At 42.8% G+C, this 15,863-nt stretch overlaps 1 protein-coding gene across 1 annotated transcript in view; it reads left to right on the forward strand.

The window, feature by feature from the left end:
* Nucleotides 1–10,639, forward strand: part of SLC2A12 (solute carrier family 2 member 12) — a 29,743-nt gene extending 19,104 nt beyond the window's left edge. The window contains exons 3-5 of the mRNA XM_066179142.1: nucleotides 6,661–6,783; nucleotides 8,975–9,107; nucleotides 10,351–10,639. Coding sequence (XP_066035239.1) covers nucleotides 6,661–6,783; nucleotides 8,975–9,107; nucleotides 10,351–10,447 — 353 coding nt within the window. The 3' untranslated portion in view covers nucleotides 10,448–10,639. The remainder of the gene's footprint in view (nucleotides 1–6,660; nucleotides 6,784–8,974; nucleotides 9,108–10,350) is intronic.
* Nucleotides 10,640–15,863: the final 5,224 nt, after the last annotated feature.

Below are 15,863 nucleotides of genomic sequence, written 5' to 3' on the forward strand. Positions count from 1 at the left end.
CTTTCTGCTGCTCTGCATGTTCTGTCTTGATGGGAGAATTTGAGTGTCTACGTAATAAAGGATGAGAGAAATGATGACTGTGATATCCAGTTGCAAATGGAATTGTCATTTCACACATCAGTTCAAAACAACTTTTCTTAGGTTACCTGAAAAGAGGTACAGCCTATTACATATCTGCCAACAGTAAGGCTATGATGCATTCTTCTTTTTAATTCCAGCTGGCAACTAAGTACCTCACAGCTGCTTGCTCACTCTTTCCCCTGCCCCTTGCCCACTAGGGAAGAGAATTGGGAAAAAAAAGTTAAACCTCATGGGCTGAGATAAGAGCAGTTTAATAATTGAAATAAACAAACAAAAAGAATAATTCTAGTTCCAATAATGATTATAACAATAACACAAATAACTGTGATGAAAAGGAAAGAGGCAGAGCAAGAGAGGAATAAAAACCAAGAGAAACAAGTGATGCACAACACAATTGCTCACTTCCCACTGACTGATGGCCAGACTTTTCCTGAGCAGTGATCCATGGTTCCCAGCCAGCTCTAACCCATTTATAATCTGGACATGATGCTCTATAGTACAGAATATTCCTTTGGCCAGTTCCTTTCAACTGTCCTGGCCATGCTCCCTCCCACTTTCTTGTGCACCTGCTCACTGGGAATGGAAAACTGGGCATGGGAAACTGAAAAGTCTTTGATTTAGGGTAAGCACTACTTAGCACCAACTAAAACATCAGTGTGTTATCAACATTGTTCTCATACTAAATCTAAAACGCAGCACTGTACCAGCTACTCAGAAGAAAATGGACTCTGCCAGCTGAAACAGGACAATTCTACTGATAGATTTTCTGCTGAGTACTTTTATTGGGCAAGATGGTCTACAAATCACATTAACTAAGAGAATTCTACCATTTCTAGTTCCTTATCTAGCTGTCATTACTTGCCCAGTAATCCTTCAGATGGGAATCACCTCCTCTAAGAAAGCTCATTCGTGACTATTCTTTCCAGATGAAAATGGACAGTCATTTAGGACTACTGAAAACAGATTTAAGAATATATTGGGCACCTTGCATTTAATAGAAAAGCCCATATGAGCCATAGCATTTCTTTGGAGTTCATGGAGATGAAAATTTGAATAGTTAAAAAAAAAAAAAGCATTAAAATGCAGGCCTACAGTGGTAAGAAGATTAAGGGAGGAAGGATTGCTAGGAAAATCAGATGTGAATTGCATCTCACTGCCCTCCTCAAGCGGCCCAGAGCACAGGTGATGGAGGTAATGCTTTGGAATCAGTGTCTTCCCCCAAACCCCTCCTGCTGCTCTATCATAAACTGAAGGAGGCGTGAGTGATTTTAATGGTCCACTGCAAGTTTTCTTAAAAAACTTAGATAGTGATAGAAATAGTACCAACAGTGGGAAACAATTTTTATGTACTCTGATACAGCCTCAGAGAAAAAAGGATTAAATCCCATTTGTCCTAATAATGTTACTGTAAGGAATCAGCCTAAAGGGTTAACGATTAGAAACAGAATTGTGTACCAGAAGAAAAAAAGAATTTAGATTTGCCACACCATGTCAGCTCCCTCTGTATCGTCAGTGGCATCAGGCATCTTGCAACCAGTAGTCTGCTGCTTGGACAGAAGCACCTCGGCAGCCATAGAATTAAAGTACATATTTATTGCCTTCATCTGCAGAGACCAGGATGCAGCCAGAGGCATGAGATTAGCTGAGGCTTCTCCCGACTCCCCCATCTTTCAGCAATAAAGCAATTCCACTCCTTTCAATGTGCACACACAAGGTAGGACTTGACCCTGTCAGGCTGGCTTTCTGCTGGCAGCTTACATGCTCTCCAAGGCAATGCAGCTGCTCATTTGCTCTATATTTGCTCTATATTTGCCAGTTACTAATTTTGAGCAGCCACTTCAGTTTCATGTTATGGGGCAGAGCCAGAGAGAAGGATGTCTCTCATTAAGCAAAGTCGTAGACTTTTAACACCAGTCACAATCGTCTACTTTGTCCTCTTGCACAAAACTGTGGGCAGAGTTAAGTTCACTTTTTGTGTGTCATATCTCCTTTATCTGCTTTGGAAAAGGACCAACTCCCTCCCACCCTTTCCTCCCAAGCTATAAGTCCAATTAATCGCTTTCCAGAGTTTATACCTCAGAAACTTGAATTCTTTCAAGTTTTCTGAATCTCACCATAAAGAATTTGATCTCACACAATACAGGTACAGGAAAAAAAAGCTAAGCAATAAATGAATCCCAAGGGAATCTAATATTTCATTAATAAGAGCTGCTGAGCAGCTTCCAATTTGCTTCTACCTCCAGGCAGGGAAAGGTCAAAACAAGGACGTTTTTCATTCATGTACTTCACTTGAACGTTGAGCACCCTCAAGCTTGCAGTATTTCTCAGTTATTCTCAGATTTTTCTGCTTTTCTGATGTGAGTATGTTAACTTCTTTTTTAAAAATTTATTTACTGCATAGCAGTAAAGTAAGGAAGTAAGGAAGTAAGGAAGTAAGGAAGTAAGGAAGTAAGGAAGTAAGGAAGTAAGGAAGTAAGGAAGTAAGGAAGTAAGGAAGTAAGGAAGACATCACGTGAAGTTTGAGACTTCTCTTTGCTTACTGCCCAGGTGTAAAGTTCATTAGTTTGTCCACGTTGGCTCAAACAAAAAGTCCACTTAATCAGTGTGTTACCCTGCCTCCAACGATATAACCTCCAGGCAATAACAGGTGCTGAGAGACAATGCAGAAGAAGAGGCCCATGCAGCATGCACAGTTGTCCTTCTGCCTATCTCTAGTTTAGAAAACTTCAAGAAAAATATTAAGGAATTATTTTTATTATTTTGAACAATACTTCTGGATGGATCTTTTTCCACACATATGGAGAAATAATATTTTGACACCCAGCATTTAATGATTTAACTGGCCAATATTTTTCATACTGGAAGAATCTTGTGAAAGTGAGTTCCATGGATGAAAACACATTGTGTGAAAAAGTAGATGTTTCTGCCTCACCTAACAGCTGTACCTGGTAATTTCACTTGGGTTCTCTTGGTTTGTATCTTTTTGAATGTGACTAAATCCGCTGCTCTTCTATCTCACAACACTTGACCAAAGCTCTTTGAGACTGAAAAACATAGTGGCTCATTTGTTCCTAACCCCATGTTCCCTCAGTCTTTCAAAATGACATGGTTTTCCTTAGGACTCTTCTTCAAGACACTGTACACATGACCCTTTCCCAGCTGATATTGGTCAGCTTTATCCTGGCTCCAGCTAGGAGCTTGGTACAGTTTAGCAGATAGCAGATCCCTTCCTGCATCCCAGTGGAATGTTTTCTTTAATACTGGGGTGTCACTACCTCCATCCCTGGCCTCTCATCCTCTCTTCCAGCACATTCAAAACACTTGGCTGCCTGATGATGATACTGCAAGTAACATTTCAGCAATCATACTGGTCTTCTTTGTCTGGGCACAATGTAGACATTTTCTGAAGTCACTTTCCTATTTTTGCTAACAGTTTTCTTCATTCAGTACTTTATCTGTGCTGAGCTATTTCTCATTTATTTGGTTGTATGTATATTTTAAGCCTTCAACATGTAGTTTAAACATTCTCCAGAACACTGCTGAAGCCCTTACCCTGATCTTTATAGAAAGTAGGCTTATGTTAATATTGTCCTCTCTTCAAAACAAAATGTAGTAGGCTCTTGGCTTTTCCCTTTCTACAAGAATATTGAATTTTAAATGTTATAACCAGTGTAACAGAGCATCTTGGTCATGATTGCATCTTGAACTACCCAAGCTCAGCACTAAAGCATGATTTGCCTTTTTTTTCTCATTAAATATCCAACAAAGTGCTGAAAGGGACCTCATTTCTGGTATGCAAAATGTAGTCCCAGCACTGTGCTCAATTATGCAATTTATTCAGTCTTAATGGCACTAGCTGAAATCTTCCATTACTATTCTGTTTCCTGCTTGTACAGCCCCTGTGACTTTGTTTAGAGGTGGATGTCATCATCCTGGTCGTGGGGCTGTTTATTATATCTGAATCCTCTGCTCTTTCCACTTGGGCAAGAATTATCAGGTCACCTAGTTTCTGTGATATTTAATGAAACAGCGAAGCTTCCTGATCCAATGCAGTGTTTCTGTCTGCATTTGCAGTGTGTGTTCTTTTCTCTGTATTGTACCATAATAAAGGACCATTAAACTGCCCAGTTTTTCTTAACTGCTGTCAACACACAACACACTGCGGGTCAGCAAAGGTGAGTTTCTGCCTGCAGCAACAAATCCTGCGGTTGTTGAATTGGGCACAGAGAATCATGCTGTCCAGCCCTTAGCCTCATGTCTTGCCTACATCTGACGTGGGGATCACCAGTTCTTTTCCCATCCATTCCACTAACACCAGCCAGGGGTGGCCGGAGCAGGCACTGAAACCTACAGAGTGTGTGCAGTGTGGTTACTATCACAGCATCCTTTGGAAATACTGCTGGGTTACACAGCAGATGGAGGGGTGGGGGGGTGGAGGGTGGTATTTGGATCTTCTTTTCAAGGACAGGCTGATTTCCTCTGCAGAATGCCGCTGCTTAGGCTGGCGAAGGCAGAGCACACGGGAAGCTTGGCAGCGACTTTGGGAGCGTGAAGGTAAAATTTCTGCAGTGTTGTGTGCACAGCGCAGAAGGCAGCAGCAGTCATTGTGAATGGAAGCCTGAACCTAGCTGCTGGCTTCCCCAGAGCAAGTCACATCCCTGCCATACCTACAACAGCTGCTGCTTTTCGGCAAGGGTACAAACAGTAAACACAATCCCGGAGAGGTGCTAAAAGCAAAGAATCGATGGTTATTGCTGCTTCAGCTTGGAGAAAGGAGTGAACAGACTGCAGTGTCAGATTTCTACAACTGCTCTTTCTCCCCGGGGGAATGAGCTTATCCACTCCTTGCCAGCTAAGCAGAGGTCAGGGCCATGCCAGCGGGTGTAGCTACCATAGTAGACACGAAGAACAGTCCTGGTGTTTTGGTGGCATCTGTCTAAACTAAGTAAGCGGTTGCAATAAAAGTAGTTAACCACCATTCCAGCTGATGCAGATCCTCAAGTGTTTTGGTTTCTTAACAGGAAAACAACACAATTCAAACCTCCAGACAAATTATCAGTTAGGCTGAAAGGACCAGTCTGTCATTGGAAAACTAAATGGTATTTGAGTTGCCACAGTGCCACACAATTCAGTTGCAGCATGAGCCATCCTCCAGTGCCCAGAATACTGCTTTGTTCCTGGAGGTTGGTTTATGCCGAGCAGAAAGCGGGTTTGGATTCTTTCAACCTTTAATTCTAATGTGACGGTAAATATGCCTTTTGCCAGTTTTTGATGTGTAACAATTTTTGCAGTCGATCTTGTGTGCTGGCTGGCAGGCCTTCCTGTGGAGATGAACTGCAGGGGCTGTGAATGCACATCTCAGAAGGGCTCCTTTGCCTCTTGCTTACTTGCTGCTTTGCCTTTCAGGTCCTGAAATGTTGTGACTAACAATGCTAGTTTCAATCGCCCTGGTGCTGAGGGGGTGCAAAATACAATCCGGACATCCCCATGAATTTGCTCAGGTGCAGGGCTAGCTGGCTTGGTAGGGAAAAACACCTGCTTGGGAAGTCAGTTCACATCTTCTTAGCTCCTGCCTCGTCTGTAGGCACACCACAGAACGTGCTGAGGGTGCTTCTTTACAGCAACGTTTGTCTTGTCAGCAGCCAGTGTATTAAAGCTTGACGTGATTCTAGTAATTTAAAAAAACCCCAAGAACAAAAACCTCTCTATGGCTGCTGTTAGACGTGGCATCTGTGTTATGGCCACTTGACTATGGCCAGCAGGGTTAGGCCATTATGAAGTGTGGTCTTGATTATCTGTAAAAAAATTAGCACTCTTCTGGGTCACTCCCATGGTGATAGTGAAGCTTGGATGGAGGAGAGGGCGGAGCAGGTTTTTGGCTGGGCTTTGGGTTTGTTTGTGTATGCGTTTTTGCTTGTTTGTTTTCTGATAATCAGGAACTTTACAAAAATGTGTCTTTTTATTTTTTTTTTTTTGCTCTTGCTATCAAAGTGATTACACAGCCAGCTCTTCATGTCTGAATTTGCTTTTGTGAGCTAGCAGCACCAGCATTTAGATCATCTGTGGTGTGGTGTGGCGTGATATGAAGGAGTCAAAAATCAGTTCCTCTCTCTTCATTTATACCTCAGCAATCTCATTTGTGTGGAGCAGAGAGCTGGAATAGCAAGCATACTTCAGTGTGGCAGGTTGATTTATAAGGTGGCATAAACACACAGTGCCCCTCTGAGGCTGAAGATTGCTTTGGTTTGCTGCCCCACTTCCATTAGTGTTATGTCACTCAAGAATTATTTAGTCAGAACTTGCTTTTATACCCAGATGTGCAGTCAGAGCTCACCTCCCCAGTCCAGTGCCACCTGTCACTGGCTCAGGCACCCGCTGGGCAGGGACGAAGGGATGGTGACCTGAGGTGATGCTGATTCCTGCACATGCTGCCTGCAGAGCGTGGGCCCTCACAAACCTAACTCCCTGAAAATCAACTTCTTCTTTCAGGTGGCCTTACCTGAATCCATGGACTACCCAGATTTACAGCAAGGAGAGCCATTCTTCCAAAGAAACTTTCTTTTTTTCCTTGTATTTCAGTGTCCTGGTTGGTCCTGAGTGAAATTTTCCCTGGTGGGATCAGAGGACGGGCCATGGCTTTGACATCTAGCATGAACTGGGGTATAAATCTCCTCATCTCCTTGACGTTTTTGACTGTAACTGGTAAGATTTCTCTGTGACCTTCCAACTTGATATTTTCCTAGTGGGCAAAATAAGTCTCTCTTATACAAAAGCATTGCTAAAATTGCAGCTGTGAAAGCCCGGGTGACAAGATCTCTGTTTAGGTGTCGGTGTAGCTTCACCATTCCCACCACATCTTTGTTTGTGCCAGTAACTTCAGCCTCACAGTGCTGGCTGTCAGACCACCTTTCATGTCAACTCTACAGGCTGTGAAACTCAGGTCTTAAAAACACCATTGCCTTGGTAGGCTGAAAATACATAATGTTTAAGATTAAGTCCTGCATCTTCTGAAATCAATGCAAGTTCTGTTCTAGATTGGACTGCAACTTTTCTGATCAGACATTTTTAAACACAATCCCATTTAATTAATTCCTTTTCACAGGAATTTCTCGGCTTTCAGAAAGTTTACTTTAGAAAAAATGTCTTTGTGAGGTAAAAGTCTTTCACGTTTAAGTGTGAGAAGGTAGACTACCATATATGACTTCTAATGTAATGAAAATACAAGGACAAGGTTAAAGGCTGATGCTGAAATTTACTGATTAGCAAATTTATTTTTCTAATTTTATATTATATGAGGCGTTGCAAATTTCAGTTTTCAGTCTTATTGCGAGGAAAATTTGTGCTGAAAATGAAAATGGATAAGAGAGCAGAAATTTCAGGTTTCTCTTAGGTCTACATTACTCTCCACCAGAGGCAGACAATCAACTCACAAAAAGTCAAGGTAGTTTTCACCCCATTAGATGTTTTTTGAGACAGATTTGAAAATGAATGTGATCTGTTACTAAAATGGGTTTCACATTTGTGTTTAAAAAAAAAAAAAAGGGAGAGAGCGAGAGAAAAAGTAAAAAAAACCCCACATCCTCCATCCTGAGTACTATCTTAATTAAAACTAGGAAAAATATGACAGGTAAAGTTTACTGTGCTCACACTCTCACTTTAATTGGATCAAGGGTCTTCTTCAAAAGGAAACTGTCCACTTACTCCCACTCACTGCCCATCAGTTTGCATCACAGAACTGCACTCCTGAACTGCACAAGCTTTTGGACAAAACCAAATGAGAAAATGCATATTGTAGGCAGTCCAGCTGCCAACACTTGCTCAGTCCTTGGACCAGACTTGATTAACTCCTAAGGAAGTGTCCCCAAAACCACCCCGTGCAGACCTCAGGTGCTCAGTGTCAGCTGTTTCACTGGGAGGTCCCCTCTTGTCATGCAGTGTTACTTGTTAATGTGCATCTCGATGTTATCCTGGTCTCAGTTTCAAAGGCTGTAAAGCCACAGTAACTCCCTTGGCTTAATTGGGTCTAATCTGGATTTATGAACGTGTAAGTACAAGAAAATGTGCATTCCTTGTCTGTGGCAGAAAGGCAGGATTGGGGATTCTATTGTCAAATGAATACACATGGAGGTCACAGTGGCAGCAGCATCTGCACTTAGGTGCTGATGCAGAGGTACCAGCTGGAATAGAAGCTTTAGCTGCAATTTTCAGCTCATGACACAACTCATGTCTCAGCTGGCCAGGTTTATCGTAGCAGGGAAGAGAGATAAGGGGGCTGCAGCAGACTGTTGGGTTTATATACACTTTACTTTTCAGAGGCTGCAGAGTGCATACCTCGGCCTGAGCATCTACCTGCCCCTGGACTGTAGGCTCAGAAAACCACTAGTTCTTGGATGGCCCCATTAGGAGTTCACTCTTGGAACACTTTCTGGCACAGCACCCATGACTCGCAGTGGAAAGGCTGGGCACTGACAGGTGGAGAGGATTAGCTGGAGACAACTGTAATAGTGTGAAAAATGCTTGGATTTGCTCCAAGAAAGAATGTGCACCAAAACCAGACACAGGCAAAAATTCAAAGGCACTCATGATCCCCACTGCCTTCTCACAAACCAGTAACAATGGCTACTCACTGTTTCTATCCAGAGTGATTGCAAATAAAATAAACGAATAGGTTCATGCTAAGTGGACAAATATGAACTCATTCATTTTCTTTCATAAGAAGTATTAGAAAAAACAAAGCGACTCTTCTTTTTCAATATATGTGAGCTAAGAACAGCAGCCTAGCTTCTTTCTAACTTCTCCTGGTCATTAGGGGCTGTATCCTATAAAATACAGCAACAGGAAGAAAAATTGCAATATTTGAAAATTAAAAAGGATATGTTTTCTTCCTTTGTAGAGCTCATTGGCTTGTCCTGGGTGTGCTTCATTTACACAATAATGAGCCTAGCATCACTGGCTTTTGTTATCATGTTTATACCAGAGACAAAAGGATGCTCTTTGGAGCAAATATCCATGGAACTAGCTAAACAGTAAGTACCAAGCGTGTGACTGCATCCCCCAAGTGCCCCCAGAGGGACAAAGCCTTTCAACTGACACATATTGGGGGGAAAAAAAAAAGAAAAAAAAAGAAAAAAAAAAAAAAAAAAAAAAGCTGTCTGGGAGAATTCTGATTCTCTCAAGGCTTGAGCTTGCACATGTTGATGTCAGTAGCCAACCAAACTTTTAGTTGGTGCTGAAGGACTGGCCCTAAAGGCGAGGTGGTTTTTGAACACCCCTTTGAGGGACACCTGCAGCCAAGTCTTGCTCCCCAGCACTTTTGCTCTCTGGCATTCCTGGATGGGAGGGCAACTTATCTTGCATTTAGGACTGTGTGTTTTGGGTTGCATGCAGAAAATGAGAAGGAGAGATCCTCTATTTCAAATTGGCTTGTCCTGGGTGTCACTTCAAGGCTCCATGTGAATTTTGATTGTTGTTGTAGATGAGCTTTTCTTATGTCTTTACTGAGTGCTGTAGACAGGTGAGGGTCAGTCTCTTCTCCCAAGCAACAAGTGACAGGACAAGAAGAAATGGTCTCAAATTGCATCAGGGGAGGCTTAGATTGGATATTAGGAAAAAATTTCTTTACTGGAAGGGTGGTAGGGTGTTAGAAGAAGCTTCCCTGGAAAGAGGTGGAATCACCACCCCTGCAGATGTTCAAAATTATCTAGATCTGGTGCCTGGGGACATGGTCTCATGGTGAAGATTGCAGTGCTAGGTTAACAGCTGGACTTGGTGATTTTAGAGGCCTGTTTCAACCTAAACTAACCTACGAGTCTAGATCCTTTATTTTGGCAGCAAAAGTAATTAATGTGTGAAAATCTTAGTATCATCCTGTATTTGTATTTCTTAGATTACAGGAGAATATTTGTAACTCAGCCAGGCATGAAGGAGCTTGTTTATAGACTAATTAGTTTACGGACTGCCGCTGGCCCTCGGGCTATCCCTTCCCCTCCTCTTAAAGAAAGGCATCCATCCCTGTCGGAGCCGGCGCCGGCGGAGAGTGCGGCGGGGCCGCCCCCGCGCGGGCAGGCGGGGAAGCGCCGGCAGCCCGCCGGAGCATCCCGGGGTATCCCGGGGCATCCCGGGGCATCCCGGAGCATCCCGGGCCCCGAGCGCTGGGGGGGATCCCCGGGGTGCGCTCTGCCGTCCTGCCGGGCTGCCAGCCCGTCCTCAGTGGCAAGTGTGTGCCGCAGGGAGAGTGGCCAACGTGTGCTGGGTTTTGTGCTTCTGCAGGAGATACGTGAGGACACCCTTGTGCCGGGTGAGCCAGCGCAGAGAGAAACTGGTGCCGGTGGAACTTGCCAAGAGAGAGAAAGAGCAGCTCTACTAGACGCGGGGCAAGCAAAGCAGCCTTCACCAAATGACTGAGTAAAAAAAGAGAAATGCTCTGTGATGCTCACACTCTTATGGGACACGCTATATTGTTACTCTACACAAGATATTCTCTCTTTTATTTCTTAGTAGAATTTCCTTCAGTGGCAGTTTACAGGCAGCATTAAAGGTTGTTATAGTTTATAACTAACTGGAAATCTAGGCTCTGTCTGTTTCAAACCAGCATCCCTCAGACTCAGCTCATGACTTTTTCAGCTCATGACACAACTGACAAATGTTTTAACTGTCCAAGTTTATCTTAGCAGGGAAAAGGGCTAAGGGGGCTGCAGCAGACTGTTGGGTTTGAGGTGAGATCCCTCACCTCTTGCATACAGAAGGTAAATGGAAATTGGAATATTGCACACAATTCTTCATGTTCAGTGAGAGTTCAGTCTGGAAGAAGTGCAAAGAAGAATCAAGGTGCTAGGGAGAGGAAAGAGTCTCACAGGAGGAGCCTACCAAAACCAGGTCTGTTTAGGCTAGCAAAAATGGGGCTGAAAAGGGTTAACAACTCTCTGTTGGTAAATTAGGGAAAACAATGCTATGGAATAAAAAATGGACAACTGTGGAGTGCAAAGGATGACATTAGTGCTGAACTACTGGATATAAACTTCCATAAATTAATTTAGAATTCAGCTTAACAATATCTGAAAAAGGATCTTGTTCAGCTAAACTTAATTATTTATAGCACAGAGCACAGCCAACTTGTAAGAGGAATTTTACATACATTTTCACGGTAGGGTGAGGATTCAGTGACCTAGGAAATACTTCTCAGAAAAAAACATTGTCAAATTGTTTAATGTGGGGCATTAAATGCATCACCGTCTACAACTACCTGAAAAGACATTGTAGCCAGGTGGGGATAGGCCTCTTCTCCCAGGCAATCAGTGACAGGATGAGAGGAAATGGCCTCAAGTTGCACCAGGGGAGGTTCAGGCTGGGTATCTGGAAGAATTTTTTCACTGAAAGGGCAGTTAAGCATTGGAATGGGCTGCTGAGGGAGGTGGTAGAGTCATCATCTCTGGAAGTGTTCAAGAAATGACTGGATGTGGCACTTAGTGCTATGGTTTAGTTGGCATGGTGGTGTTTAGTCAAAGACTGGACTCGATGATATGGGAGCTCATTTCCAACCTTACTGATTCTATGATTTGCATAATCAATTAATCTAAACTGACAATGGCCTTACAGAAGAGGAGAGAGGATTTCTTTGGCCTCTCATTTCCAGGAAAGTTGGAAACTGAAGGTACCAGAGTTGATGCCAAAAAATTTTTATTTCTCAACACAGGGTACACTAGACTTTGACTTTTGGACTCAGAAAGTGAGAACTGTGTGGTACATGGCAGCACACAGGAAGTTCAGGAACCGTAATCAGTGCAGATCATAAATTATGTCCAATTCTTGGTTATTGCTTAGCAAGTGTATCCTGAAGTACTCAACAAGCCTCTGCAAAGGGTTATTCATATGGCTCTCATAAAAGAACATTGGTCTTTTTTTTTCTTAGTGGGTTAAAAGATGTTGTTAGGTGATCAGTAGATAACTATTAGCAGATAAACAAATGGTTCTTTGTTTAAAGAAAAAAAAAACCCAAAGCACGTTTAAAAGCATGTTGACTGTCTCTGTAGCCACGAAGTGGCATTTCTTCCAGCATTTCATTGAGGCAGCAAGACTGACAGAGTCAGCTGGAGTGCAGATACTAGTTCGAACTGAGCACGTGATCCTACTTCATTTGCTGTCTCACAGCATCAAAACCACCTGACTGTGTTCTGCACTGAAGGAAAAGTGGCTTACTGACACAGATAAAGTTTTACTTCTGAGCAAAGCAGATCAGTTCTGATCCGATTCTCACATGGTCACGCTTCTAGATACTGACATCACAATTTTACATGAGCAAGTCTAGTCAAGACAGTGAGTTCATGTTCAAAACCTGAAAACAAACTATTGAAGCTAAGGCCATTATTTGCCTGAAGTCACTAAAAATTTAGCTACCTCAGGGTGAGAGCCTTAATTTTATAGCACTGATGTCTATGCAAATCTCTTCACCTGCTTCATGTTTATGCCAGAGGATGGTCATCAGTATCATGCATTCTAGTGAATCAGCTTCAGAATGAGAAATATTAAGGTGAGTCTGGGTAGTCTTCCAAATACGCTGTCAACATCATTCTTATACTAACAAGTGCCTAGGATTAATTCCAGTAATATTTAGTATTACTGGATTTTAAGACTATATTGCAGGAAATTAATGCATTTCCTGATCCTGGACTTTACCAGGTAGTGGACTATTTGCATTTCCTTTTGCATCCCCATTTACTCTGGATGGTACTGTTTTCTGATAGCTGCCTCTAGATAGCAAATCTTTGCACATACAATCCAAGCCTGTTCTTGGATTTTTTAAAATTTCTATTACATTGTAGTTAGCGAAAGGGGCTTCTGCAAAATCTTTCTCAGTATTGCAGCTTCCCAAACAAACCTCTACGGTAATAAATTTTCTGAATGTTCTTAACAAAAATAAATTTAACTTGGAACATACCATAGAAATTGTCTCCCCAGTTTACAGGTTTTGGGATCATTGCAAGCTCTTCTAAACTTTTCCTATGCACACCTATTTAGTGTAGAAGCAAATAAATAAAAATGCCATATTCCTGAAGAAGGCATAGTTTCACTACTGGTTTTACTGATGAGATGCTCTTAGACCTTCAGATAACTCCTGAAAGCGATGATGCTGTAGTCAAGGATTTTTAAAATCATTATAGCTACTGTCTCAATTGTAGTCCTATAGACTTAGCCTTATATAGCCTATAAATGTAGCCATAATTGTACAGTCTTTTATAACAAACCCTGCATATCTGATGACACTAAGTTGGCACCCACCATCTCATCAACCATGAAAATACAAGGGAAAAAAGGGATACATCTTACAGATCACATCCCTGGATCTCTGAAGCACTCCACAAAGAAATTTGTACCAGATCTAAAATTATTCAGTATCTTCATCAATGGACTGGATTACAGAAGAGAATATGCTTCTTAAATATGCAGGCAACACTATGCTGGGAAAGGCTGGGTTGGAATTCAGAACTTCGCAAATCTGAGAAAAAAGCAGGATACAATTCTGAAAATGTAAGCACAAATTTCTCTGGTAACACTAACTGCAAGGCAGAGAATGATAAAATGGTGCTAGAAACTGCAGGAAAAGTTCAGAGGCTGTGACAACCCACAAGCCAGCAATGAGTCAGAGCTATCAATCTACTGCCCTTAGCAGGGTGTATAAATAGAACCAACCCTTCTCTCTAAAGAATGTGAAATGAACTTTTTATGGCACTGCCAGCGCTACAGCTGAGCACTGTGGGGAGTTTTGCATGGGATCCACACAGAGAAACCAGGGAGAGATGAACAGTGCTCTAGGAAACATGGTCACTGAGGAAGAGATGACTGATTGACAGGTAAGTTTATCCAAAGCACTGCTCCCCACACTGGAGGTGAGAGCCATCATGCTGGGACACACTGTCTGGCCTGGATCTCCTATTGGGGATGCAGGACTTGCTAGTGAGAGCTTGTGTGGAGGCAGCCCAACAAAGCAAAGGAACAAATGCTAACTGGTGACGATGGGAAAGGGGGGCTTTGTGTGCACACAGCAGAAAGCAGCAGGAGCAAGGCCTATTCCCAACTGAGGTGGGGACCACCTATTCAGAGGAGTAGGAAAAGGAGTGATATCCCTGAGAATAAGCATACACTATGAGATGCCCTTCATCATCAGAGGTTTTAAAATGTAGTTTTCGCTGTTTGAAGCTCCCGTAGAGCTAGAAGGACAGGTGGGCACACATTTCAAGGGGTCTTTTATTTGCTATTATTCTCTTCAATACTACCCTGCAAGTTTGGTATTGTGTTTTTTGGCTCTGTTATGGATTGTTACAAAGGCTTCAAACTGCTCGCATGGATCTAGGCAGCACTTCAAACGAACCAGTGCCCATTTTAATACATTGCAGCTCATTATTAGCTTTCATTTTTGTTCTAAGAGACAGATTTCACACTACGTGACAGCGCTAACAAAGCAAAATGTTCTTCTTTCTCCACAGATAAATTTAGGAGACACATATGCTTCATAAAAGCTCCAGATATTCACTGGTAGCACTCAAGAATTTTGTAATTTGATTCAAAGAGGCAAGCCTAATCTACGACAGCTATTGTAATTGTAATGGCCAAATCCTCACTCACCAGTTTGGGACTACACTTTGTCCCTCAAAACCCATTTCAATTTTGTTCATTGTTCAAATACCTTCTGCTTTTTTTCTAAATCGTAATAATAATAACTAGTGTTCCCTAAGGGTGGTTTGTTCATTGCTCTTTGACTATGCACAAAATCCTTACTTACGTCAGGAGTGCCAAGGTCCACGCTATTTGATACAAACTGGAAAACTTAGGTATAGCAAGCTTAGCTACATATAGTGTGCTGTATTGAATTCCCTGGCTGTTGAACTCAACTTCATAATTGCATGGTTATAAGCCCTGTTATAAGCTCAAGAAGTGGGCCCATGCAAATCTCATGTGGTTTAACAAGGCCAAGCGCAGGGTGCTGCACCTGGATTCAGGCAACCCCCGGTATCAGCACAGGTTGGCAATGAACAGACCGAGAGCAGCCGTGCCCAGAAGGGACTTGGAGATTCTGCTGGATGAGAAACTGGACATAACCCAGGAATGTGCACCTGGATCCCAGAGAGTCAATTGTATCCTGGGCTGCATCCAAAGTAGTGTGGTCAGGAGGGCAAGGGAGGGGATTCTGCACCTCTGCTCTGGTGAGACCCCACCTGCAGTGCTACATCCAGCTCTGGGGTCCCAGCACAGGAGGCACATGCTGGAGTGAGTCCAGAGGCCACCAAGATTATTAGAGGGATGCAACACCTGTCCTACGAGGAAAGGCTGAGACAATTGGAATTATTCATCTGGAAAAGAGAAGACCTAACTGTGACTTGCCACTACCTGAAGGTAACCTTAAGAAAGATGGAGAGGGACTTTTTACAAGGGCATGTAGCGACAGGACAAGGAGGAGCAGCTTTAAACTAGAAGAGGGTAAGTTTAGATTAGGTGTAAGGAAGAAATACTTTAATGTGAGGATGGTGAGGCACTGGAACAGGTTGCCCAGAGTTGTGGATGCCCCATCCTTGGATGTGTTCAAGGCCACATTGGATGGGGCTCTGAGCAACCTGGTCTAGTAGAAGGTGTTCCTGCCCACAGCAGGGGGGTTGGAGCTACATGATCTTGAAGGTCCCTTCCAACCCAAACCATTCTCTGACACCCACACAGAGTTCCAAAAGGCTTTTATGAACATACCGCTTACGACTTATGGCAAAGTTTTGTTTCTTTTTGTTCTGAAGGATTTG

Source organism: Chamaea fasciata, unplaced genomic scaffold, assembly GCF_029207755.1.
Source record: "Chamaea fasciata isolate MVZ Bird 193981 ecotype frontalis unplaced genomic scaffold, bChaFas1.0.hap1 SCAF_3, whole genome shotgun sequence".
Classification (NCBI taxonomy): domain Eukaryota; kingdom Metazoa; phylum Chordata; class Aves; order Passeriformes; family Sylviidae; genus Chamaea; species Chamaea fasciata.